The sequence below is a fragment of the Plecotus auritus genome, assembly GCF_963455305.1.
Source record: "Plecotus auritus genome assembly, chromosome: 9".
NCBI classification, from domain to species: Eukaryota; Metazoa; Chordata; class Mammalia; order Chiroptera; family Vespertilionidae; genus Plecotus; species Plecotus auritus.
The window spans coordinates 24,525,043-24,549,805 of record NC_137783.1 but is presented as its reverse complement, the minus strand read 5'-3'; the positions used below and the strand labels follow the sequence as shown (position 1 = coordinate 24,549,805).

General features: G+C 40.4%; 1 protein-coding gene across 2 annotated transcripts in view; it reads left to right on the top strand.

Moving 5' to 3' along the window:
* The first annotated feature begins 1,693 nt into the window (after window positions 1-1,693).
* Window positions 1,694-24,763, top strand: part of PLCE1 (phospholipase C epsilon 1) — a 266,469-nt gene continuing 243,399 nt past the window's right edge. For both annotated transcript variants that reach the window (XM_080687601.1, XM_080687600.1), the window contains exon 1: window positions 1,694-3,032. In XM_080687601.1, the coding sequence (XP_080543727.1) occupies window positions 1,830-3,032 (1,203 nt within the window). In that variant the 5' untranslated portion in view covers window positions 1,694-1,829. The remainder of the gene's footprint in view (window positions 3,033-24,763) is intronic.

Sequence of the window (24,763 nt, the reverse complement as noted above, 5' to 3'; positions counted from 1 at the left end):
GCTCTGTGGATAGAGCTTTGGCCTGCGGACTAAAGGGTTCTGGGTTTGATTCCGGTCAAGGGCACATGCCCAGGTTCCGGGCTCGATCGCCAATAGGGGCATGCAGCAGGCAGCTGATCCATGATTCTCTCTCATCATTGATGTTTCTCTCTCTCTCTCTCTCTCGCTCGCTCGCTCGCTCGCTCTCGCTCTCCCTCTCCCTTCCTCTCTGAAACCAATAAAAACATATATTAAAAAGGGGGGGGGACTATCTGCTTGGCTAAAGTTTAGTGGTTTTATTATTGAAGAAAATGATAACAAATTTTGAGGACAATTAGCAATCTCTGCCACCCTACTGATATTGTTGTTATAAAGATTAAATGAGCTAATATGTATACTGTGCTTAGAGCATGCCTGACACATGATACATGCTCAATAAGTATTAGCCATTGTTTTCTGTAATTAATCATTGTAGGCAGTCATTTATTATTTGTTCAACACACATGAATACCTGCTGTGCTTATACTATGCCTTTTTCTATTTAAAGTCCTCTAACAGCAATCAGGAGAAGACTACCATCCAAGATAGCTTGTCCTTTGTTGAACAACTCTAAAAGTTAGGGAATTCTTTATTAAACTAAGCCCAAACATTTCTACCCAATAATTCATTTGTCTTCACCCTGATCCTACCTTTTTTAAAAAAAATGTATATATATATATATATATATATTCTATTGTTGATAGTATTAGAGATATCTCCCATTCCTCCCCCCCTTTACTCCCTTCCTCCCAATCCCTACCCACCCACCCTGAAACAATATGAAACAAGGCCATTTCCTTATTTTAGTTCTGCAAATGTATGAAGATTGCTATCAAGCCTCCCACTTAATTCTCTTACTCTAAACAGGCATTTCATTAACTCATTTATTTAGTGTATGGTTTGGCAAGCATTTTCTGTAAAGAGCCAGATGGTAAATACTTTTGGCTTTTTGGGCCACATGGCCTCTGTCACAACTTTTCAACTCTACTATTGTTATGCAAAGGCAGTTGTTTAAGAGAAAAGGATAAATTTGGTGCCCATGACTCCATTTTGACTGGAAAGAGAAGTTCTGAAATATTAAATCAGAAAAATTAATACATAAAGCATTAAAACTAACCTCTTTTTTATCTTTAAAATTTTTTTTTAAAATTACAGTTGACAGACAATAGTATGTTAGTTTCAGGTATACAGCATAGCGATTTGACATTTATGTAACTTACAAAGTGATCACCCCCAATGAATATAGTACCCATCTGACACTACACATAGTTACTGCAGTATTATTAACTATATTCCCTATGCTGTACTTTATATCCCCGTGACTGTAAAACTAACTTCTGATTCCAAAACTCCTTCCCCAAAATTGGTTCATATTTTGCATTAGCTTAGAATTATGATTTCATTAAAAAACTCATTTAATTTCACAGTGTTTGACATTATCCCTTTCTCTTACAGGAGACATTCAAACTGGAATTTTAAATCATTACAAGTCAGTGATGGATCACAAGTTGCAGAATGCAATCCTGAATAGAAGTCTTCAAAAGAATTGCTTTAAATAACAGAGGAAAGAAAATTGATCCACCACTCTAAAACCCTGACCAAGAAAAAAACCTATTGCACATACTAGGAAGTTAAAACTGGGGGAACTTATCTGACACTTAATACATCTGAATCAAAGGAACTGTCACTTTGTTTCTCAGAGGAATTTTATATCTGAGATTATTTTAATAGCCAGTCATTTTATTAGAATCTTGACATGATCATCAGGGAGGAGAAACAGAACAGTCGGTAAAGCCTGTGTGTTGGTCAAGATGACTTCTGAAGAAATGGCAGCTTCTGATCTCATATTTGTGACTCAGAGAAAAGTGGTGTCTTCTCAGTCAGCTGTAGATGAAAGTAGTGAGAAGGCCTCAGGCATCAATGTTCCAAAGACACATACTCCTGGGCAGAGTGGGCTGACTTCTCACACCATCTCAAAACCGAACAAACCTAAAGAAGAAACTACTGGAAGCAACTTGCCTAAGATTCTCTCAACAACAAGGGGGGAAATCACGAGTGATGAGAACAGTAATGAAACGTGCTGGGAGAAAAACATGCCCAATTCTGTGGAGAACCTTAACGTGAACGGCAACAACATATTGGAAAACCGTCAGCATGGTCTTCCTCAGAGCCAGTTTTACAAAACATGCAATTCTGTCACAGAGGAAGGCCTGCATTTGGAAACTGGAATCCCTTCATCCCTGGAAAGAAAGGTGTTCCCTGGGATTCAACTGGAACTAGACGGACCTCCCATGGGCATTCGTCCCTTAGGAAATCAATCGGCAATCATAGAGACCAGCGGGGCACACCCTGAGAGCGATTTGGCGGTATTTCACTTTCATTATGAACTTGACAGAAGAATGTCAGACAGTGTCTGTACCCTATCAGACAACTTGATTTTGGATGATTGTGGAAACTGTGTATCACTGCCTGATGTTGGTACGGAGCAAAGGAAAAATTATATGGCATATACTTGCAAACTGATGGAATTGGCAAAAAGCTGTGATAATGAGCACAAGCAGCTACAGGGTGATCATTGTAACGCCTTGAATGATGAATACCTGTGCTGTGAAGGTTCATGCCGAAAGGCCAACGTGGTATGTTCTAGTGACAGCTTTGGCAGGGAGGATTTTACTGATAGTCCATCTGCCGAGACCTTTCTGAGCCATTTTGAGGACTTCCCTTTTAATTGTGAAGACGTGGAAGATTATTTTAAAAGTAAAAAGGAGCGATCCACTTTGTTAGTGAGGAGATTTTGTAAAAATGACAGAGAAGTTAAGAAATCTGTGTATACTGGGACAAGGGCAATTGTGAGGACTCTGCCTTCTGGTCACATTGGACTGGCAGCTTGGAGTTACATTGACATGAAGAGAAGTGGAAGCTTGTTGCCTTGTGGGAGAGTAACGGGCCAGCTATCAACAGTGCTGATTAGGCAAGATGGGAGCCCCTGTCTGTCAGAAGCCCAGTGGTATCCGGTAAGAGTGAACGTTTCTTTCGATCATTGTTTTAAGCTTGAAATTTCAAAATCCAGATTTTCATTGTCTTAATTCATGTAAAATTTTAAGTTTTGTCAAATTATGATTTACAGGGGAAGTATTTGTAGTTATTGGAAACAAGTAGATATAACAGTTATCCAATGGATAGCTGTCAAGGCTGAGTTAACTGCAACAATATAAGTAACAAAATACGCACATGTATGTCATCAGGAGTGGAGACATTATGGAGATTCCCTGGTTACTGTGTGTGGAATTATAAGAAAGAAACTCCTGGTAGTGGAAAAACTCTGAATTTTGTTGTGTCCTTCGGAGATATATGCCTATGTCTTCTTTTACTGTGCTTTAAGTTTGCGAGGCCGAAAGGAACTTGAAGTCCGGTTTCCTCCATTTTCCAACCAGCATTCCCAGTTGCTTCCCTCTTCACTTTTTTTGTGCCATGGGCCCCTTCGGCAATTTGGTGAAGCCCATGGATTCAGAATGCTTTTAAATGACATCAAACAAAATACAAAGCATTATAAAGGACACAGATTATGTGGATATACATTTATCAAGACGTTTTTTGAAATTATGACATAGCAGGGTAGGTACTTCTTTATTAACACTGTAAACGATGGTACCCAGTGATGTGCTAACTACCATAACTTTAAAGTAGTGATGAATCTAGGTCGGGAATGGTTTGCCTGGGACTTTCCCAGTTTTATCATCCCAAGCATCTCCAGACTGGGCAAACAAGGGCAGTTGATCACACTAAATATAAATACTATTTTAGGGTGTCTACCATAACTAATATATAGAAATATTTGTGATTTCTATTGGTGACAAGATCATAGCTGCTGCTACTACTACTGAGATTTGTTGCCTATATTCATAATTGAAGGACATGTTAAAATTCTAACTCTCACATTCTAGTGTTTCACAATTTCTTAAAATTTGGCCCTATAAATAACTACCCAGTCTAGAAAAACATCCTTTTTATTGAAATACAACTGGCATATTTTTACTTTCATCATCATCAATATGGTAGCTAATATTTGTTGTGCATTTTACATGTGCCAAGCATTGGGTCAAATAATTTATTCTTTTTAAAAAAGTATATTTTTATTGATTTCAGAAAGGAAGGAAGAGGGAGAGAGAGATAGAAACATCAATGATGAGAGAGAATCATTGATTGGCTGCCTCCTGCACTCCCGTACTGGGGATTGAGCCCAAAACCTGGGCATGTGCCCTGACTGAGAATGAACCGTGACCTCCTGGTTCATAGGTCAACGTTCAACCACTGAGCCACACAAGCCAAACCAAATAATTCTTGATTTCATGCAATCATCTTAATTCCCCTCTGGTATTGGTATGATTATTAACACTGTGGCATTGCTAAGAAAACTGAGTCTCAGAGAAGTCATATACCCTGTCCAAGGTCACTTAGCTAATAAGTGGTGTAACCAGGATTGTGATCCAGATGGCCCACACACTTAATTCCTCAAGATCCAGAAAGAAATAAAATTTAGAGTAAGCTTTTAAAGGAACAGACAAATCCTATTCATTTCAGCACCTGTTGACTTAGTAGCCACATTCACTGATGCTTAGGTTTTTTTGGACTTGGCTGTGTTTGATATGGTGGTTCTAACCCTGGTTACATGTTTGAATCACAGTGTCCATTTCTCCCCACCCTCCTCACCCCCCAGACCCTCTGAATCAGAATCACTAGGGTAGGGTGCAACAGGATAAGTTTTTTTCAAAATTCCTTTTGGTGATTCTGTGATTCTGTGGAGTTGAGAGCCACTGACCAGGAGCTTAAATTCTTTGGTCTTCATCAGGACATTTGGGGACTGTTTCCTCTGCCCTAAAGTACATGACACTGCCAGGGCTCTCAGGAGTTTCAGGCCTGACCTGGGAGCCTGAAGGCCCTTCTGGCTGTGCATTCGACCTACCCTTCACCCCACCAAGTGTCAGCAGGTTTGTTTTTACTTCTTCACCTGATACCTCATGAAACCTGAGTCACAGTCAAGGTGGTGTCAGTTACCCACATGCTCCCCAGCTCTTCTGACCGAATTCTGAATTTTGTCCATGCAGGGAGAAAGAAGTTGATCACAGCAATGTGTCAGCCCACGTAAAAAGGCAGCAATTCACGTTCACCTGAAGTTGAACATTAAGAACACAATAGAAATTTCAATATAGCAAAGTGAGTGGAAGTAGATTGCTTGAGGACCATTATCATAGTCCCCCCCCACCCCCAACACACACACACTTAAGCAGACGAGAGGGCTGTGAATGTGCTATAAACTGCAGGATAACTTTTGGCATGCCTGTACTTATCCTCCAGTTCCTGCAGCCCTACCACTTCTTCTGAGAATGTTCACAGGTCCTTAGCTCAAATCTGCCCCTTTCTGCCTGTGAGAGGCCCTGGATTGGTCATTTCCAGTGAAAAGAACCGAAGAGATGATTCATATCATCTCCTCCCTCCTTCTAGTCTCTGGAGGCTGGGAGAGGTTGCCACACCTCAGTCAGAGTGAACTCCAGGAACTTCTCTCTCCTCTCTGACCGGATTTCTGGGAGGCGGTGGGCATTTTTATTAATCCTTAACATGAAGCTGGGGGTGGGCTGACTGTCCTCCTGTCTTTTCTCAAGGGAGATTTCTGAAAGGCAGAGTCCTTTTTGAACATCCATTCTATGGCAGGAATGGATCAGTATTTTCTAAAGTATGGTATTCTCCCTGTATGTTTTCTTTTGTCTTGTTTTCAGTCTGGTGGAAATCCTTCTCAAAAGTAGCACAGATGAATTTTAGCCACTTTCACTCAGCTCCTATAAAGTTCTTCCTTCAGCTAAAAAAAAAAAAAAAATGCAGATTCTAATGTCCTGCTTGTGGTCCCAGTTTTCTGATTATTTTATACTAGAGGCCTGGTGCACGAAATTCATGCACGGGGCGGGGAGGGGGGGTGTCCCTCAGCCCAGCCTGCACCCTCTCCAATCTGGGATCCCTCTCACAGTCCAGGACTGCTGGCTCCCAACTGCTCACCTGCCTGCCTGCCTGATTGCCCCTAACTGCTTCTGCCTGCCAGCCTGATCACCCCCTAACCACTCCCCGGCCAGCCTGATCAACACCTAACTGCTCCCTTGCTGGCCCGATTGCTCCCAACTGCCCTTCCCTGCAGGCCTGGTGCCCCTCAACTGCCCTCCCCTGCAGGCCTAGTTGCCCCCAACTGCCCTCCCCTGCAGGCCTGGTCCCCCCCAACTGCCCTCCCCTGCAGGCCTGGTTCCCCGCAACTGCCCTCTCCTGCAGGCCTGGTTGCCCCCAACTGCCCTCCTCTGCCAGCCTGGTCACCCCTAACTGCCCTTCCCTGCAGGCCTGATTGCCCCCAACTGCCCTCTCCTGCAGGGCTGGTTCCTCCCAACTGCCCTCTCCTGCTGGACTGATCGCCCACAACTGCCCTCCCCTGCCGGCCATCTTGTGGTGGCCATCTTGTGTCCACATGGGGGTGGCCATCTTTGACCACATGGGGTGGCCATCTTGTATGTTGGAGTGATGGTCAATTTGCAAATTACTCTTTCATTAGATAGGATGTGTCCCCCAATCAGACTGTAAATGTATTAAGGGCAAGAAATGGCCCTACCTTTTTTTCTACTCTCCATAATGCCCAGTATATAGAAAACAGGACAATGTCAGGCTAAGAAACACCGTCTCTGGAGTCGTTGGCAGAGCCTCGTGCAGAGTGGGTGCCCCTGCTCTCACTCTGGTCACTTATTGCATACTTTGTCATGCACATATCCCCAGCCTGTGCTCTTGGTAGCTTCTGACACAGGGAAGTTTACAGCGGTATGAATTTGAATGTATGTCCCTCAATCTATGATGTGGTCGTTTGAACAATCCTCCCCACACATTTAAAGAATGTGTTATTTATCCAATTAGTTCCTTTGCCTCACTTAACTTTTTTTTCCTTGTGTGCCTTTGTCAAAATGACCCAATTACTTTATATTTGCACAGCTGTTCAGAGGAGCATGAATTTGAATGGGAGACATTAATGAGGATTAATGCTGGCTGACTGACTAACCATATTGGTATCCTCCTCCCTGCTTGTAAAAAATTAAAACTCTAGCCCTTATCCAGTTACAGCCACACTCCCTCTCTCCTGCTTTCAATTTATTGGCTCACAAAGAGCCAATAAATATTTTGGCAAGTGGCTAAAGTGTCCAAGTTAGAGGTTAAGGGTGTTTTCCCTTTTTTAAAAAATTCTCTCCCTGCCTGAATTTTGGGGAGTTTAGGTACCTAGAGTTATTCTGAATCCGAAGTAGAAGAAGTTCTGCCTCTGCTGGAACCATTCATGTAACCTGAGTTCCGTGTGCACTGAAGGATGGAGCGTGGAGGAAACGAGGGTAGCCAGGGCCGAAAGTCCACCAGCTCCTGTAATTACTGCTTTGTTTATGTCCCTGCTTGGATCCACAAGAGGATTTAATGTACAATAGGTACAACAAAATAGAAAAAAAAGTGAAGTTTTAAGAAATCAGAATAGGAAAATTATAAATTACAAAGGAAAGATAAAACCAGCTTCTATGTTTCTAGTTCCTTTTCTGCTTTCTTCCTTCTAAAATGTGTCTTCACATTTTTTCTACTCTCCAATACAGAAAATTAAACTTAAGAGGCAATGGAAAATTTTTTGAGTGTTTAACATAAATAACTTTGTTGGTATATATGTCCTTGATTCTATATTTTCTGTTACATATAAAGGGGCCAACCAATAACAAATTCATTTCCTAAGTTGTAACTTTTATGGGTGATCAAATATCTGTTGAGCCCTGCCGTTCAGTGTTGTTAATAGATGGGCTGTTGCAATAGCAACATGTCTTGTTTTCTCATCTGGAAATTTGGTCTCCCTGCATCTTGGGTACAATTTGGACCTTGAAATAATTAAAATTTCACAGGGAGCACAGGCTAAGCTGAAAGCCTGTGCTTGGTGACATGCAGGGCCTCCTCTTCCATGACTCAGGGTTATGTCAGGGTCATGACATGGCTATAGGAGGAGGCTGGCCCCTTCCTGCTAAGCACAGTGAAAGGGAATCCAGCTCCCGGCCAGTCCCTGTGCAGTTTAGTCACGTCTAGTGCATCAGTGGAAAATGTGACGGGCTGTCAGAGGCCAGCTCTGTGATAGTTGGTCAACGTTCACTTATTAGCTGCATTGGGATAGTTTAGGGTAAACTTACTTCCACACTGTACAACTCTTTGGCCAAAAAATGGAATGAAAAATACTGACCCTGGCTGGACTCTAGTTTAAGATGAATGTATCCATGCTGTTATTCTCATGTTAGCCTTGGGACAGTACCAGCATTAGGACTTTTTATTCCTTTCCCCAGATATCCTGCATAATGGGAATTGGCAGCTGAAGAAGCTCCATCCCTGGAAGTGGCCCATGGTTAGAATGTGGCCTGCAAAGAATCAGAACCCATGGGCAAGGATGGGGCCATCAGATGGAGCCCTGATCTAATCCACACCCTGCATTTTCACACAGGAGGTGCTCCGGCTGCCCATCGAATGACCTCTCCAGAGTGATGAGTGATAAGAATATCCCTCACCCTTTGATTCACTCTCCCTTGATCCCCTTGATCCCCTCCTTCAGTGCTGATTCAAGAACAGCACTATAAGCCCTGAGGGAGTGGTACAGAGGTTTCTTCTCTGGTGACCAAATGACTCAGCATTCAAGAACTGTCGCATCATAGGGGGTAAGAGAGGTGACCATCCCTTGACCCCTCTATGACTAGAATAACCTGTGGCTCAGGCAGGGCCCTCATGAAAAGCTGCTTTCAGATAATGGTGGCCCTGAAGAGCCCCATGACACCAAAATGGTGCCCCGTCCATTGGTTCTTTGTTTAGTGGCTGGCCTGGACACATACAGAGGCTCAGATTAAATAAGGGTCCTACAGAGTTCAGGCATCCAAGTCCCAAACCCCAACACTCGGCCCTTGAACCTCAGCCCCTTCCCTCTCATTTAGGCCAGCACCCTCAAACCCTCAGAAAGAGAACAGCAGAAAACCACCTCAGTCTTTAGCAATACAAAGACAATCTTTCAAGGACGAGGAGAGCTTATTCTTTGAAACCCTTGGAGGGAAGATGAAATGCTTCAATTTCTTATTATTTTAACAGCCTTATTGGCATATAATTCGTATACCATACAGTTCATCTCTTTAGAGCAGTGGTTCTCAACCTTCCTAATGCCACGACCCTTTAATATAGTTCCTCATGTTGTGGTGACCCCCAACCGTAAAATTATTTTCGTTGCTACTTCATAACTGCAATTTTGCTACTGTTAGTGAATCGTAATGTAAATATCTGTGTTTTCTTCACTTTTTGGCTCTTAGGAATATGTTTTCATTTCTCTTGGGTTTATATCTGGGAGTGGAATTGCTGAGTCATATAACTGAGTTTAAACTTTTAAAAACTGCCCAACAGGTTTACAAAACAGCTGTACCTTTTTACATTCTCACTGGCAGTGGGTGAAGGTTCCAATTGCTCCACATCCTGACCAACATTTCTTAGTGTCCATCTTTTTGCTTATAGCCATCCTTGTGGGTATGAAGTGATATCTCATTGTAGTTTTTATTTGCATTTTCTTGAAGTCTTATGACGTTGAACATCTTTTCCTGTGCTCATTGGCCATTAAATCCTTTGTCCATCTTTTAAAATTGTTTTTTTTATTATTATTGAATTCTTTATATATTCTGGATATATATTCATGATCAGATATATGATTTGCAATATATATATAGGTATAAGTATAGTTATAGATATAATGAATGAAAGTCAAGAAAGTGACAAAGAAAGTTTACAATTTTAATATATGGTAAAACTTGTAAGTAAATTTTCAAGTAAAAAAAAATTCTTTTTATTAATCCTCACGAAAGGATATCTTTCCATTGATTTTAGAGAGAGTGGAAGGAAGGGGGAGAGACCCACAGAGAGAAACATCGATGTAAGAGAGACATATCAACTGGTTGCCTCCTGCACATGCCCCAACCAAGGCTGGGGATTGAGCCTGCAACCAAGGTACATGCCCTTGACTGGAATTGACCCTTCAGTCGACGGACCAACACTCTAGCAATTAAGCCAAACCAGCTAGGGCAAAGTAAAATTTTTTAATCTTCTCTCCCAAAATCTCTCCAAACTCCAGTCTGTATAGTTTCTCCCTCTTCTGCCTGTTGTTTTTCTTATTATCCAAATTCTGTACTCCAGACCCTGGCTGGGAACCAGATTGTCATCTGCAAAGTTGTGCATTGCAAGAAAGGCATCCAAGGCAGGGATGGTTGAGGAGGAGGTGACCACTTCACAGCAATACACTCCATCATGCACAGGCTGGAACAAGGCTGAGTCTTGGGTGACACAAGTGAAATTCCTAGGATGCAAGATTTAAGGAGGCACTCACTCCCAGGGTCTTGCAAGTGCCAACCCTCTGCTTCCTAGTGAGTGCCTCCTTAAATTATGAGGCCTGGGCAGCTCCCTTGTCTCACCCTAGTCCCCGCTGCAGATATGAGAGTCTAAGGGAATATATGGTTTAGAAATGCATATTATCTTCTTAGTTCAGGAATGGCCTTAACTAAACGCCCATATATCTTAATACAGATGTTCTTAAACTATAAGTTAAGAGTGGTTCCTCATATTTAAAGGGTTCAAAAAAAAATCAAAAGAAGAATAATATTTTGTGACATGTGGAAATTATATGAAATTCCAATTATCTATTATCTGTATGTGCATTCTTCCTGTAACAGCAGGTTTGAGCAGCTGCAGTAGAGACTGTATGGCTTGCAAAGACTAAAATACAGTATTTATTATCTGGTCCTTTATAGCGTAAGTTAGCCTATCCCTGGCTTAGATCACCACTCTCTACCTGGCTAATTCCTACCCAGCCTTCAGTCCTGAGCTTGGATTTCACATCCTCTCATGGTCCCTTCCCCCACTACAGACCCCATTTCAGAGTTTCTCTGACAGTCAGTCTTCTATGCATATTTCTTGAATTATAAATGACTTATAAATGAAGAAAGGTGGTTTCCACCCACTGCTAATGTCTCCTTCTCTCCTTCCCCAGACCAAGTGAAGCTGGCTTGTTAGCTATTCTCTCGCTGACCCTCGGTTTGGAACCAGTTCCTTTGTGTAATACCTGGGACAGAACCAGAATTTTCCATTGATATTCAGAAGGTCTTTGTTAGTCCTGTGAATCCAGAGACCCATGCTTGTCACCTCCACAAACCTGGCCTAAAAGACAAAGAAGGGATGTGCGTGGCCTTCCTTGTTCTTGGCCCCACATTTCAACTGGCTGTAAAAGCCCTTAGGAACATTTCCAAACATTTTGTATTTATAAGGGGACACCTGAGACTGCTGTGATCTGCAATGGGCCAGGGAGGAAAGAAGCCCCTCCCCTTCCCCCCCCCCCCACAAAGATCCCAGAGCTCTGTCCCTGCCTTTCAGAACCCCCAGTTCTCACAGGCAGGGGTTTCACCACAGGCCAGAGGGAATCTAGGTTCTTTTTCTCAGTGGTGGTCAGGAATGGGGTTGGGGGTAAAGGGGTAGGGGCAGCATGCTGTGTTTGTTAGTTAGGAAGATCATTCTTGGAGTTTGGGAGGTATCTGGCCAGTTCCTTTAAACCGTCTGAATACTCTAGTAGACCTGAGGCAGCACCTCCCCACCAGAAAGACCGAAGTATCAATTCAAGCTCTGCCATGAACTGGTTGACTTTAAGCAAGTCATTTTAGGACCCGGGATTTTAGTTCTTCTTGCTATAAAAGAAAATGAGGGCAGACATGTATTCTTTACCTTCTCTATGTCAGACACTGTGTATATAATTTGCATATGATAACTTAATAAATTATAAATTGCACATTTCCTCTTAACTCTAAAAGCCCAGCATCTATGACCTCCTGATTTAAGTCCCAACGCTGGGTTTTGGGTGGAGTGAATATTCCTCCTCTCCTAGCAATGCCTCCTGGCGGTTTGATTTGGAGAGAAACTTGTCACTCTAACATTTGGAGTAAGGGGAGGGCGAGGAGGGACACATTTGTCCTGGGCTAAGCCCTGAGATGCCTGTGCCAGTAAAACAGCAAGCACCTAGTGGGCACTGACTGTGTGCCAGGCATCTTTTCTCCTTTCATTCTCACAGCAACTGTCTCCAAGGTCGATATTCTGAACATCCCCACTTCATGCTCATTATAAGTAACATGGCCAAGGTCACACAGTGTTAGGGCTTGGACCCAGGTCTGGCTACCTCCGAAGTGCATGCTTATCATTGCTCCTCAGAAGTTCTCTGAAGGATTCTGATGTAACTCACCCCTCTAACTTGGCAGAGGTTTTGTTCTCTTATTAAATGTGCAAATGTTGAGCCGGATGAGTCCTTGAGCTGTTTCTTTCTTCAAATGTGAGCTGGGCGTGACCTTTGGATGAAATGGGAGATGCAGGGAACAATACCAATTCTTAATGTGAGGAGTGTGTTGGCTATTGAAATGGCTAAGATTTATTTTTATGACTCAGCCTGCTAGGGGAGGAAACCAAGCCCGAAGGTTTGAATTTTTTACTGAATTGCTGTAATTTAGAAGTACATTTTAGAAGTTTTATAAGCAAGTAAGCAAGGACAAATTCCAAAGAAAACTGCACACATCTGAGTCAGAATCTATAGCTTATTCATGATCACGCTGAAATGACCAAAACTAGCAGGAACATAATTTAGTATTTTTCCATTGTAATTTTATGTTTTCTGTGATTTTCAAGGATTCTGACCAACTAACCCAACTACTCAGTAAAATTTATTTCCATAGTCGCACCATTAAAATGAAGTTTTCATCTACTTCACAAGGTTGTGAGGCTAGAGAAAAAATTCAGCTGGTTTTGTATTCAAGTGCTTAGCAAACATTATAAAATGTCCCTGCAATTATAACTTTTATCCTCTTTATTCTCTGTGGATTCAGAGTGAGGTACCTGGGAAAAAGGGACTCAAAAACTATTATGGAGGCAGCTGAGCAAAACTCGAGCCAGCTGTTTCCTTTCATAAATGCTGCAAGCATTGAGTTGAACCTGTTCACTAAAACCCAACCCTTTGGTTTCCCTTTTGTGATTCTGGCCTAGTTTTAATAACTTCATTTTCAACTTGATATTAGGTAACCTTTATCACTGACACCTATTTTGTCTTGCCCCTCTGTTTTAATAGAATAAGGAATTGCTTTGTCAGTAGACCATGTTGGTTGCCTAGCTTCAGAAAGATTTAGCACCAAATTATAAACGGTGACACTTTAATAGTGAGAGTGGATGTGTCTCGAGAGCCAGCATGTGGGAGTTTGGCCATTGGAAAGCCCCATGGCTTCAGTTTTTCCAGATTGTGTACCCTTCCATCAAACAGTAATTTCTTAGCCTTGAAAAACTCTCTTCTAGAACAAGAGAAAAGTTCATTTGAGTTCTAAATTAGTTACCCAAAACTTATTTTAGTAGCAAATGCATTATTTTTCTTTTTAATGAGGCCAGAAAATGGCTTGAGGCCCTGGCTGGATCAACCATTTCTCCTTTGGAGGGCCACAAACCAAATGAGGGCACCATAATGATGGTGTGGCTTGGGCATGACTGATATTTTATGAGGGTAATAATATTATTGTGGCAACCATATTTTCCAAATAAAAAGTTGGGAACATTTTATTGAGAGGAGAGAGGGGCAGAATATTTTAAATTGAGACTGACCCAGGAAATCCAGAATGAATGGTCTTGATTAGCTATCGATGACAATATAAAGGAACCGGAGTGTGAGTGAGCTAGTGCAAATCTAATTTGTTACTAGAGAAATCAGGAGCCTCAAAATGAATGACTTGATAGTCGTGGCAAAGAATAGTCCACGTGTAAAGGCCATTAAAAGCCCAGAAGTGTTTTCCTCAGAGTTTTTGTTTTTCTAGGTTTTTTTTTTTTTTGGCAAGAGGCTGGTAGCTACCATGCTTTGGAAGTATGAAGGTAATGAAATAGCTTTATTTTAAATACCAGGATATGCTCAGCTAAATAAGGGTTGTCCCTTTCTAAGAAGTCACGTTGAAAGGCTGTCCCCATTCTCCATTTACGCTGCCGTTATGCAAATATCTTAACCCTTGGAGCTTGGATGGAGATTTAGAAACAGTCTATTCAAGCATCCTGACTAATGCCGTTTTCAGTCAGTATTGGTGGGTGATTATGAAGGGTAAGATTTGTTTCATTGAGGGTCTTGTAAACTGACTGGAGGTGAGCAAAGGTAAAATGGTAAATTCTGTATTCAACACAATTTGAACACAGAGTCGGCCATCGTTTTGCAGTCTTGCTCACTACATTCCTTCAGTGTTGATGGATAGTTCAGAGGCACCCACAAACCCATAATGCATCTTTGGTTTAGACTCAGCCTCATGAGCACAGGGCAGATTGAAAGTTAGCCCCATCTCCTCCACTTCTCTGGACAGGTGTTCTTGTACAGGGTACAACATGCTCAACCATACAAGGAGATCCTGGGTAGTACCATGTGGAGTAGAATCAGAAGAGCTACTGAAACCCAAAGTACAGTTGTTTTTCTCTTGGATTCATGTATTATGTGCTCAGCACAGTGGAGTTCATTGAGTTCCAATGTTCTGAAATATAAACAAATTAAAATGGTCCAGTATGAATGCTTTTCTGGATGAATATAACATAAGTATTTGGTGACCTAAATAATCCTTGAGCTGGAAAATCTATCTTCTGTAACTTTATTCAGTCCCTCATTTTATGGATAAAGTAGCTAAGTCCTTATACAGATGATGTTACTTGACTAGGTTCATCTAGCTAATAATAGAAGACACAGAACTAGAATCTGGATCTCCATATCTCCTCATCTCTAATAGGATGAAAATATATGATACAGCCTGTTACATAGTGGGTGCTTAGTTGACATCAGCTGACTCTGAATCCTAATGCCTTTAGGGTTCCTGGGAGGTGTAGATTCCTGATACAGCAGCTGCCCTGGAGGAGTTCATGATGGGATGGTGGAAGCCAACATGCCTGTGCCATCATTCCACCAGTTTCCTAGATTGTTTTTACTATTTTCCCAGATTGGTTGGTTCACACTATACCGGTGTTTTGTTTTTTTCTGTGTTCTCTGGTCCATTCCAGGTTTCACAGCTTACCCGGTCTTCAGTTCTTTAAGAAACTGGCTCATCTTATTGCAATAACATTGTCAGTTCTTTAAGTACTCAGAGATGCCCTTTCAATTTGAATGTAGCCAAGTTTTGTGAGTTCATTTCTCCTCTCAGTCTAATTTCTTTCCATCCTTCACTTGGCAGGTAGCTCTCGCTGGTTAATGACCGTAAGCTCTTCAAAGCATACAGAGCAGCCGTGGGATCCCTCCCAGTCTCTCAGGAGGCTATTTTCCCCCGTTCTTTTTTCTCTTATTTATGGGAAGCAGAGCCTAGTGTGAGACACTGAGCACAGCAGGAGGGGCCAGACCTGGCCCAGGAAGAGCCAGTATGGCCTGGACTACAAGGAATTGAGCCAGGAATCCCACGTTCATAAAATATCAGCATTGGAGGGGCCTTGGAGACCATCAGGTCCAGCCCTTTATTTTACAGGGAAGGAAACTGAGGCTCAGAGAGAGGCTCTGGCCTTTCCCAAGTCTGGTTAGGCATCAGTGTCAGAACCAGGCCTGGAAACTTTAGTTGCCCTCAAACCAACTCTCCTACCCTGTACCAGATGCCAAAAATGATTTCTGACTCATAGGTATAGAACTGAACTGCTTGTATTGTTAACAGTTAAGTTATTGACAGCTTAAAGCTCAATAGTGATTGATTTCAGGCACCAGACTGCCTGGGTTCAAATTCTGACCCTGCAGTACTAGCTCTGTGACCTAATGAAAGTTACTTAACCCTTCTGTGCCTCTGTTTCCTAATCTCTAAAATGAGGCTGTAATTTAGCTTTCTTCTTTGGGTTGTTGTAAAGATTAACAGGTTGTTGTACATTAAATGTTAACATACATTAACAAAAATGTTCTTAATTTTAAAGCATTTAGACAGTACCTGGCATTACTCTTGTTGTTTCTCAAGCTTCAATTTTTAACCAATATTCTGTATTATTGCCCTATAAATAGAGATTTTTCTTTAGGGACTCTGATGGAATAAATTTAAATTGTGGGATATAGTGTCTAAGTGCTATAAGAGTAGCAGGAAGATTTGTATAGTCTGAGAAGGCTTCCTGGCGGAGAAGGTGGGATATCCGCCAAGGCCTACCAGGAGTTGGGATTGCTCATCTTGTAGCAGTGAGAGAGCAGAATGTTCCATTATAAGAAAACTGACCATCTTTCTCACTTGGTGGAGTCTATGTGACTTATTCCAAATATAATGTTGACTTCAGAGGCCTTTTGCCATCTCACCTTAGCCATCTTTTTTTCCCTAAAAAATTACTTGACATAAAAATTAAAGTGATGTCATTTCTCCCCATAGAATAGAAATTTTCCTGTTTTATTTTCAAAACACCCACTGTGAAAATTGCTTTCTATACTTTGCAAAAAGTTATTGACAACATCTGTTGATGTGAAGAGGCAAAGACCAGTTTGTTTGTTTATTTGTGTAGTTGGTCATTTTCAATAATGAAATAAATACCTATAAACTTAGCCAAAACGAAAGCTAGGGCTTCTAAGAGTTTAAGTCAAAGAGATGATTGTGACAACCAGCCTCCATTTCACCCTTCTTCAGGAGAAAGTGTAGGCCAGGTTCATATAGTGTGATGTGGTGGAGAAAATGACCAAGCTTATTAATGACTTATGTGCTTTTGCTTCTAACTATTGCCGGATTATGGGATGGAATACTTGAAAGAAGTTGAAGCAGAGTGTTAGTATTTATTTTAATGCCGTCACATGGCTAGGCAATGGAAACTTGTTGAAAAAAATCTCAACTACCTTCTCAGATTAAGGAATTTAGAGGACCAAAGGGTTCTGAATTAGTAGTAGTTTGAAATGCACATTTTCTTACTAATGGGACAAGACACCTGAATACACTAAATTAGAAGATGCTAAGGTAAAAGCAAAATCTAAACCAAACAACTAAAAATAAACATACATGCTGATTTGTTCAAATAAGTAAAGATACTCAGACTCAAATTAATATTTATCAAACACCTACTACTGTGTGCCAGGTATTATAAATGAGCTAGAAAAATAGTATTGAACAAAATAGAAATGTCCCTGCCTTCTTAAAGTATATTAGTTTAGATATAGGTTCTGCTGTCTTTAACAGTAACCAGAAATGAAAATGGCTAAGTAAGATAAAAGTATGTCTCTTTGTCACTTAAGAATAGTCCGTGGTTGTCCAACTTATGTAGAAAATCTGTCCTACAACATCATCCAGAGTATATTTCTCTCATTCACACGGTCCAAGATGGCTCAACATTGCATCTTTGTTTTCAACAGCAGGAAGAAGGGGGAGGAAGTGGTATACCCACTCCTTTCAAAGGACACACTCCGGAAGTTGTCCACATCACTTTCAAAAATATTCTATTGACCAGAATTTTGTTACATGGTCACTACCTGCCTCCAAAGAAAACTGGGAAATATAGTCTCGATTTTGAAAGATCATAAACACAGACAAATTTAGGAATTCTATGTCCATGGCAGAATGGATAATGGAGGACAAATGGGGTCTCTGCTATGTTCTAACAGAGGGAAAAACAGAAGACAAAACACAAATAAATAGATATTATATAGTCAGATGGCAACGTGTGATAAAGTAGGGTACAGAAATAGAGCATCAAGGGTAAAGAGGTGCTATTTTAATAAGAGAGGTAAGAGAAGAATTCTCCAATTAGGTAATATTTTCTCAGGAGGCATATGGGGAAGATATAATTCTCCCACTTATACATGTTCCTAAACTCATGGACTTACAGTTACTTAGAAAAAAAAAAAAAAGAAATGGCAATTGCAGAAGAGATTTACTGTCTTTCATGAGTAAGAATCATGCTTTAACATTTTGCCAGCTGCCTTGGTGTATCTGGTGAACAGATATCTGCTTCATCATGTTAGTTCATTTAAAGAGAAACAGATTCATCTGAAAAGAAACTGTGCTCATTAAAAGGATACATCATTCCGTAAATTTTAGAGAAAAGCATACATATCTAAGAACTAGCAAGAAATTTTTGATTAAGTGGTCAAACACTGGGCAATCGATGCTGGACACCAGTGGGCATTATGAAAGTACATTCCTTATCATAAGAGCCCTAAAAGTGAAATTTAAAGTCACCATTAGTAAAATAAACCTGGATTCAGAATTGAAGTATGCTGTGGCCATATACAGTCCATACTGCTTGAGAATAAATAGTTAAGCATGCCAAACATCAATATTCTCATCAATGTGATTAAAATTGAACAGTGACAAACAAGCCACCTATAGACCCACACTTATGGTTTATGTTCATCTGGCTCACTTCCTGGATGACTTTGTTTGCATTTTCATATATTATCTCCTTTACTAAAGCTTTGAATTTTAAAATAAGGTAATAACATGTTCCTTGTAAGGAAATAATGGCGTATAAAAAAATTTTTTTTAAAGTGATTGAGTCTTCCTTCCCCAATTTTCCAACCCCTACCCCAATCCAAGTTAACAGTGTGTTGGTTCTGGTGCCAACGCTTTTTGTATGAATTCTATGTAGGTTTTGAGCTTCTGGAAGGCCTGGCTTTCTTATTTAACTTTGTAACCCTTTCTACCTATAAGAGTACTTTGCAAAAAAACAAATTCTCAGTACATATTTATTTGACTTACCATTAAATAGGGTTTGGGAGGGAGAATGCCCAAATGGAAACCTAGAGGCTTGTGAGAAACCAAAAACAGTGTTTTCAAAGTTCAGTTCAGTTGTATTTGGCAAGAAATATTGCTAATAACCTATGAAGAAACACTCTGATTGGTATTTTTCTACTTGTTTCTTCCCCCTTAATATGAAATCATGAAGAGATAATAAACAAAACCTTGAGAAAATATGTCTTTGATTCCTTCTCTCACCTCCTCCTTAGAGAGTGAAGGTGTAGAAAGCAGAGAGAGACTGGGCAGGATGGAAGAGGGGCCCTAGTAATAGATAAGTCTCTTACTTTGTATCACCTGGCTCTAAAATTTGCTGTGGAGTATTTTTATTGGGTAATTTCTTTTACAGATGTTTTTGGAGAAAGTTGAAATCATGATGGTAAAAAATACGTCTAAGACTGCACATTGCAATTTAAATATATTTTATTTCCTTGAGCACAGGGCAGGAAACTATTATTTTCCCCCTTCCTCCTTTTTTTTTTTTTTCTTAATTGAAAAAAAGAACAACAACAACAACAAAAAACCCCACCAAAGTCCAAACTGTCTTTTACTACCTGGGCTGAAAAACTAATTATTGCTTTGGGAATAAAGGTAGTAAATGTCATGTCTCATTCCTCATTATTCAGTAGTTTCCTTTATATAAAGAACAATGATTTTGGAAGACTGAAAAATGTATGGTCTTAAGGTGTGACTCGTATTATTTCCCCAAGGTTTCATTTTTACTTTATTATCCTCCAGCTTCATGACTAAATGCTCATTTGGTGCTTGCAAATTGAAACAGTCTGGAGTACAATAAGCCATTTGCCGTTCCTGTTTAATGGCCATGGATATGCTTTTAATTCCTCCCAGTGAACCTGCGATGTACTGTCCCAAGGAGTGCATCCTGAGGGGAAAACTTTGGGAAGGACCTCCATTTCTTTGAGTATTCGTAACAGTGGAATGTGTTACACAGGCCGCCGAATGAGCAGTTAAGAGCTGGGCTCTGGAAGCCGTCCCGGCTCCACTGTTAACTTGCACTGGAGCCTTCAGCAATTTACTTGATCTCCCTAAGCCTTTGCTTTTCTCACCTGTAGAATGAGAATAATGAAAAGAACACCTAACGCAGGGACTCCTGAGGATTGGATCACTGAGAAAGTACTAAGGATAGAACATAGAAATTGTTTCAACAAATTTTAGCTGCTGCTCTTAGGATTATGATCTCTATGACTATGACTACTAAAAATACTGAGTTGTGAAGTTCTATAGTAGAGTAACGTGCTCTCTACATCTGAACAAATAGTGTACACAATGCCAGTATCTTATTTAGCACAATGATATTTTTACTCTGCTAAGTGGTAGTTGTTTATACTCCATTGTCCCTCCTAGACGGTACATTTCCTAACCCGTTCTTACATGTTAGCCTTTGCATGTGCCAGGAGACCTTCAGGTTAGCTTGCATTGAGCAGGTCATCAAGAAAGGTTTATTGAATTGCGTTGGGAAGTTATAGGTGGGGGATTGGTTTCCAGAGTGAGGGTACTGTCTTAGAAATATCCTCACAGTTGTTGAAGGAAGGCCAGGCATAGGGTTTTGGGATTTCATATTCCAACCAGGAACTGGGGTTGCCAAGGTGCTAGTCACCATAGTAAGAACCAGCCTTCCAGTCTCTGAATGAAGTTGAATAATAGAGCAGAAGTTAGTCCATTTTTACATGGTGGCCACATTTGTTTCTTTTTTCTTTTCTTCTCTCTCTCTCTTTCTTTCTTTCTTTCTTTTTTTTTTTTTTTTGCCTAATATTTTAAATTATAAAAAGTACACAGTCAGAACTTGAGATTCAGATTTGTAAATTGCCAGAATCCTGGTTGAAGAAATAGGCAGTAAGAGTGTCAGTACAAGTCATCAAATCCTCAAGTGAAAAATGCAAGTCTGAGAGTCTCAGGATGTAATTAAGAAAGTCTTACATCCTGAGGGGTTGGGAGGGTCAGCTCTGCGAGCCTTAGCTATAATGACGTTGCCCTCACTCGTCTCTCCAGCCAACAAGGATAAAATCAAACCTAACAACCTGAGAAAAAGTCCAAATTCTCTGCACAGTCTGTAAGTGAAGAGGTGACAGATCCTCCCTGCTAAGCCCTTGGGCTCCAAGAAGAGTTTGGGAAGAGAGAGAGAGAGAGACCAATGTTAAATTCATCTCCACAATTGTTGCCTTTCCTTGTGATGGCCAATGCTATCTTTACCCCACCTTATCTTCATTAAATCTTTGATTTCCTTCTACCCCTCAGACCAGTGCTTAACAGAAATCCAAATGTCCCCATGTCATTCTCAAACAGAACATAACAGTATTTAATAATGATGACTAAATGCCTTCTATGTGGCCAGTGCTGTATAGAGAGAGCTGTCTTATTATGATCTCTGTTCACCCTACTCTTATTTTTGAAGTCCTTTCTTATACCATATAAACCATATTAAATATAGCTTTTGCTTTACATTTTTAAGGGATTTTTATAATTTTGAGGCTTTTAAATAATAAATTACTTGTTTGGTTCCTGTGATTTCAGCTGTGTTAACTAATTGACATGATGTTACTTACCTTTGGAGAAAATTTCACTGATTCATTAATCTTGACATAGTTTTCTTTCATATTTTAGCTAATAAACTATTTCTTCGTGGCTTAATCATTTTCCAAGCCCTTAAAAATTTATTAGCTGTAGGCATGCTATGATGAAGAACACAAGACAGGCCCAGTTTCTGCTTTCATGGAAATGAAAGACACACTACTAGGTGAAACAAGAGGTCCAATGGAAGGGTGGATAACCCCTCATGGTTGCACAGTCTTTTACAATAGCAGAAGATGAGAAGGTACATATGTGATTGTCTATTCTGTGAAGGACACTGGTCAGCTGTTTGCCAAACCTATTTTCCCTTCCTCTTCAGCTCTCAGCTAGACCATTTTCCCAGACTCCCTTGCCACATGCTTGAGTTTTGGCCAGTAGAGTGTGGATTGAAGTAAAGTTCACCACATTTAGGTGGGCCCATTAACAAAACCTCCTGGTCGATCCTTTTCCCATCTGCTTGCTGGAGATGAAGGAGTGGAGGTCCAGGAGAGGTGAGGGGAGAGAGGCAAAGAGCCTGGTTCCTGAATCATCACTTGTAAATCTGCCTACTGAGCACCACAACTGACTGTGTGAGTGTGAAATAAACTACTTTTTGAAGTCCCTGGGAGTTCAGGGTTTATCTCTTACAGTAGTCAGAATTACCTTAGCAATTCATTCATAACATTCCCCTATAGTGCTTTTAGTATATTGGGGTGAACAGAGAAAAATTAAAGGATCACACAAATTATTCAGGTGAAATTAAAATGCCCTGCTCAATCAGAGAATACAAGGGCAAGCCAAAATAGATTGCAGTCACTTTTGAAGAGCTGAAGTTTAAAAGTTGTGATCTGCCATTTCCAGCAGCATGGATGGAACTGGAGAGCATTATGCTAAGTGAAATAAGCCAGGCAGTGAAAGAAAAATACCACATGATCTCACTCATTTATGGAAAATAAAGAACATTATAACCTGATGAACAAAAAGATAGATATAGAGGCAGTAAAGCATCAAACAGACTGTCAAATTACAGCAGGAAGGCTGGGGAGTGTTGGAGAGGTGGGGAAAGAGATCAACCGAAGGACTTGTATGCATGCATATAAGCACAACCAATGAACACAAGACACTGGGGGGCTGGGACGAGGGCATGCGACAAGGGGGTAGGGGAGGCTGGGGGAAGGTCAATGGGGGAAAAAAAGGACATATATGTACTACTATATGTAATACTTTAAACAAAACAAAAAAAGCTGTGATCTGAAAGAGGAATATATAGATATGTAGATGGTTCATATTCCTCTTTCAGATCTTTTATATATATATAAAAGCCTAAGTGACCGAATGACTGTTCAACCAGTTGCTATGGCATGCACTGACCACCAGGGAACAAATGCTCAACGCACAGGATCGGGCTCCCTCCTGTCTGGATCAGGCCTGTGGGGATTAGGTTCCCTCCTGTCTGGATTGGTCCCGTGGGGATCGGGCTCCCTCCTGTCTGGATCAGGCCTGCGGGGATCAGGCTGAAACTGACTATCCGACATCCCCCGAGGGATCTCGGATTGCAAGAGGGCGCAGTCCAGGCTGAGGGACCCCACCGGTGCATGAATCCATGCACCAAACCTCTAGTTTAATTATAAAAGGAGACAGTAAAATAATGGGGATAATAGTTGGTCCTATATCATAGGTTGTTCTGAGGATTAAGTTAATGTTATATTCTAAATAAGCTAGTAATTACATATATAAATTACTAAAAAAAAATAGAGCATTGCCTGAATCATAGCAAATGTTTATTATTTTTTTACTTTTAAGTTATACTTTTTGGGTTCAAATCCTGGCTCTGCCTCTTTCTTGTAATCTGGACAAATTACTTAACCTCTCTGAGCTTCAATTTCCCTACCTATCAAGTGGAGATGCTCTGATACTTGTCTTTCTCTAACTGGCTTATTTCGCTTGATCTCACTCATATATGAAATCTAATGAACAAAATAAACGGATGAGCAAAAATAGATCTAGATACAGAGAAGCATAGAACAAACTGATGAATCTCAAAGGGCAAGTGGGGGCTAAGGGGTGGCGGGAGGAGCGGAATAGATTATCTAAAGAACTTATATGCATATATGTATAATCCATAGACAATAGTGTGATGAAGGCCTGGGGGTGGGGTGGGAGGATATGGAGTGGATGGGGTCAATGGGCAAAAAAAGGGGGACATCTGTAATACTTTCAACCATAAAGCTAAATACTTTTTAAAAAGTGGAGATAGCTAGTAATACATACCTCATAGAGTTGTGAGTAGTAATGAGATAATTTATGGATCTCTCCTCAGTAACTCAGGTAGTACGTAAATTTATGGCCTTTCTTTTCAAGTTGTTTTAGAGCATCTTTTACCTTGAGCTGTCACTGTTGAGCTCCATAGGGATACTCTGATCCATACTCATAGTGCATCTATCATTTAGGAAGGCAAGCCATGCATACAGAATTAAACCACCATTCAAGGCATTATGCAGTATCTGAATCGTATCATTGTTGTGGCCATATATCAGTCTGAAGTATCAAAGGACCTCTGAATCCATCCTGAGGTGCTGACCAACTCAGTAGTCTATACCAGTAGATTTCTGTAGTTTGGCTACTCTGTGGATATCTGAATAGCAAGATTATACACACACCGCCCCCCCCCCCCCACACACACACATACAGACACACATGAGGTGCAAAAGTAGGATTACTATTGTAGATATGCAAAACAGTTTATTCTTCTATTATTATTTATTAATTATTGTATTATTTTCATACAACTGTAAGTCTAGTTTTACTCATTGTTTCTTTAAATAAGCCTTCTACCCCTTTCTCTTAGCCTTCTCCTTCTGGCTTTCCATAGTATATATATTATTTCTTTTAATGATATCCCATAAGTCCCATAAAGGTTCTTCATTTCTATTTATTCCTTTTTTTTCTCCTGTAATTTCTTAATTCCAAATGATCTGTCTTCAAGTTAACAGATTCTTTTTGTTTGTTTGTTTCATCAAGTTCTTAAAGCTCTCTATAGCATTTTTTAATTTCACTCATTGTATTCCTCAGCTCCCGAATTTTTGTTTGGTTCTTTATGATTTCTATCAATCTGTCAGACTTCTTGTTTTGTTCATATTATTGTTTTCCTGGTTTCATTGAGTTGACTACCTGTGTTCTTATGAAGCTCCTGAGTTTCCTTAGAACAGTTATTTAATTATTTTGTAATCTGAAAGAGTAATATGAATCATTTAATTATGAAAGGAGACAGTAAAATAATGGGGATACTTTGCAGATTGGTTACTGGAAAATTTTCATGTGCCTACACTGGTGTCATTTTTCCTTTTTTTTTTTTTATG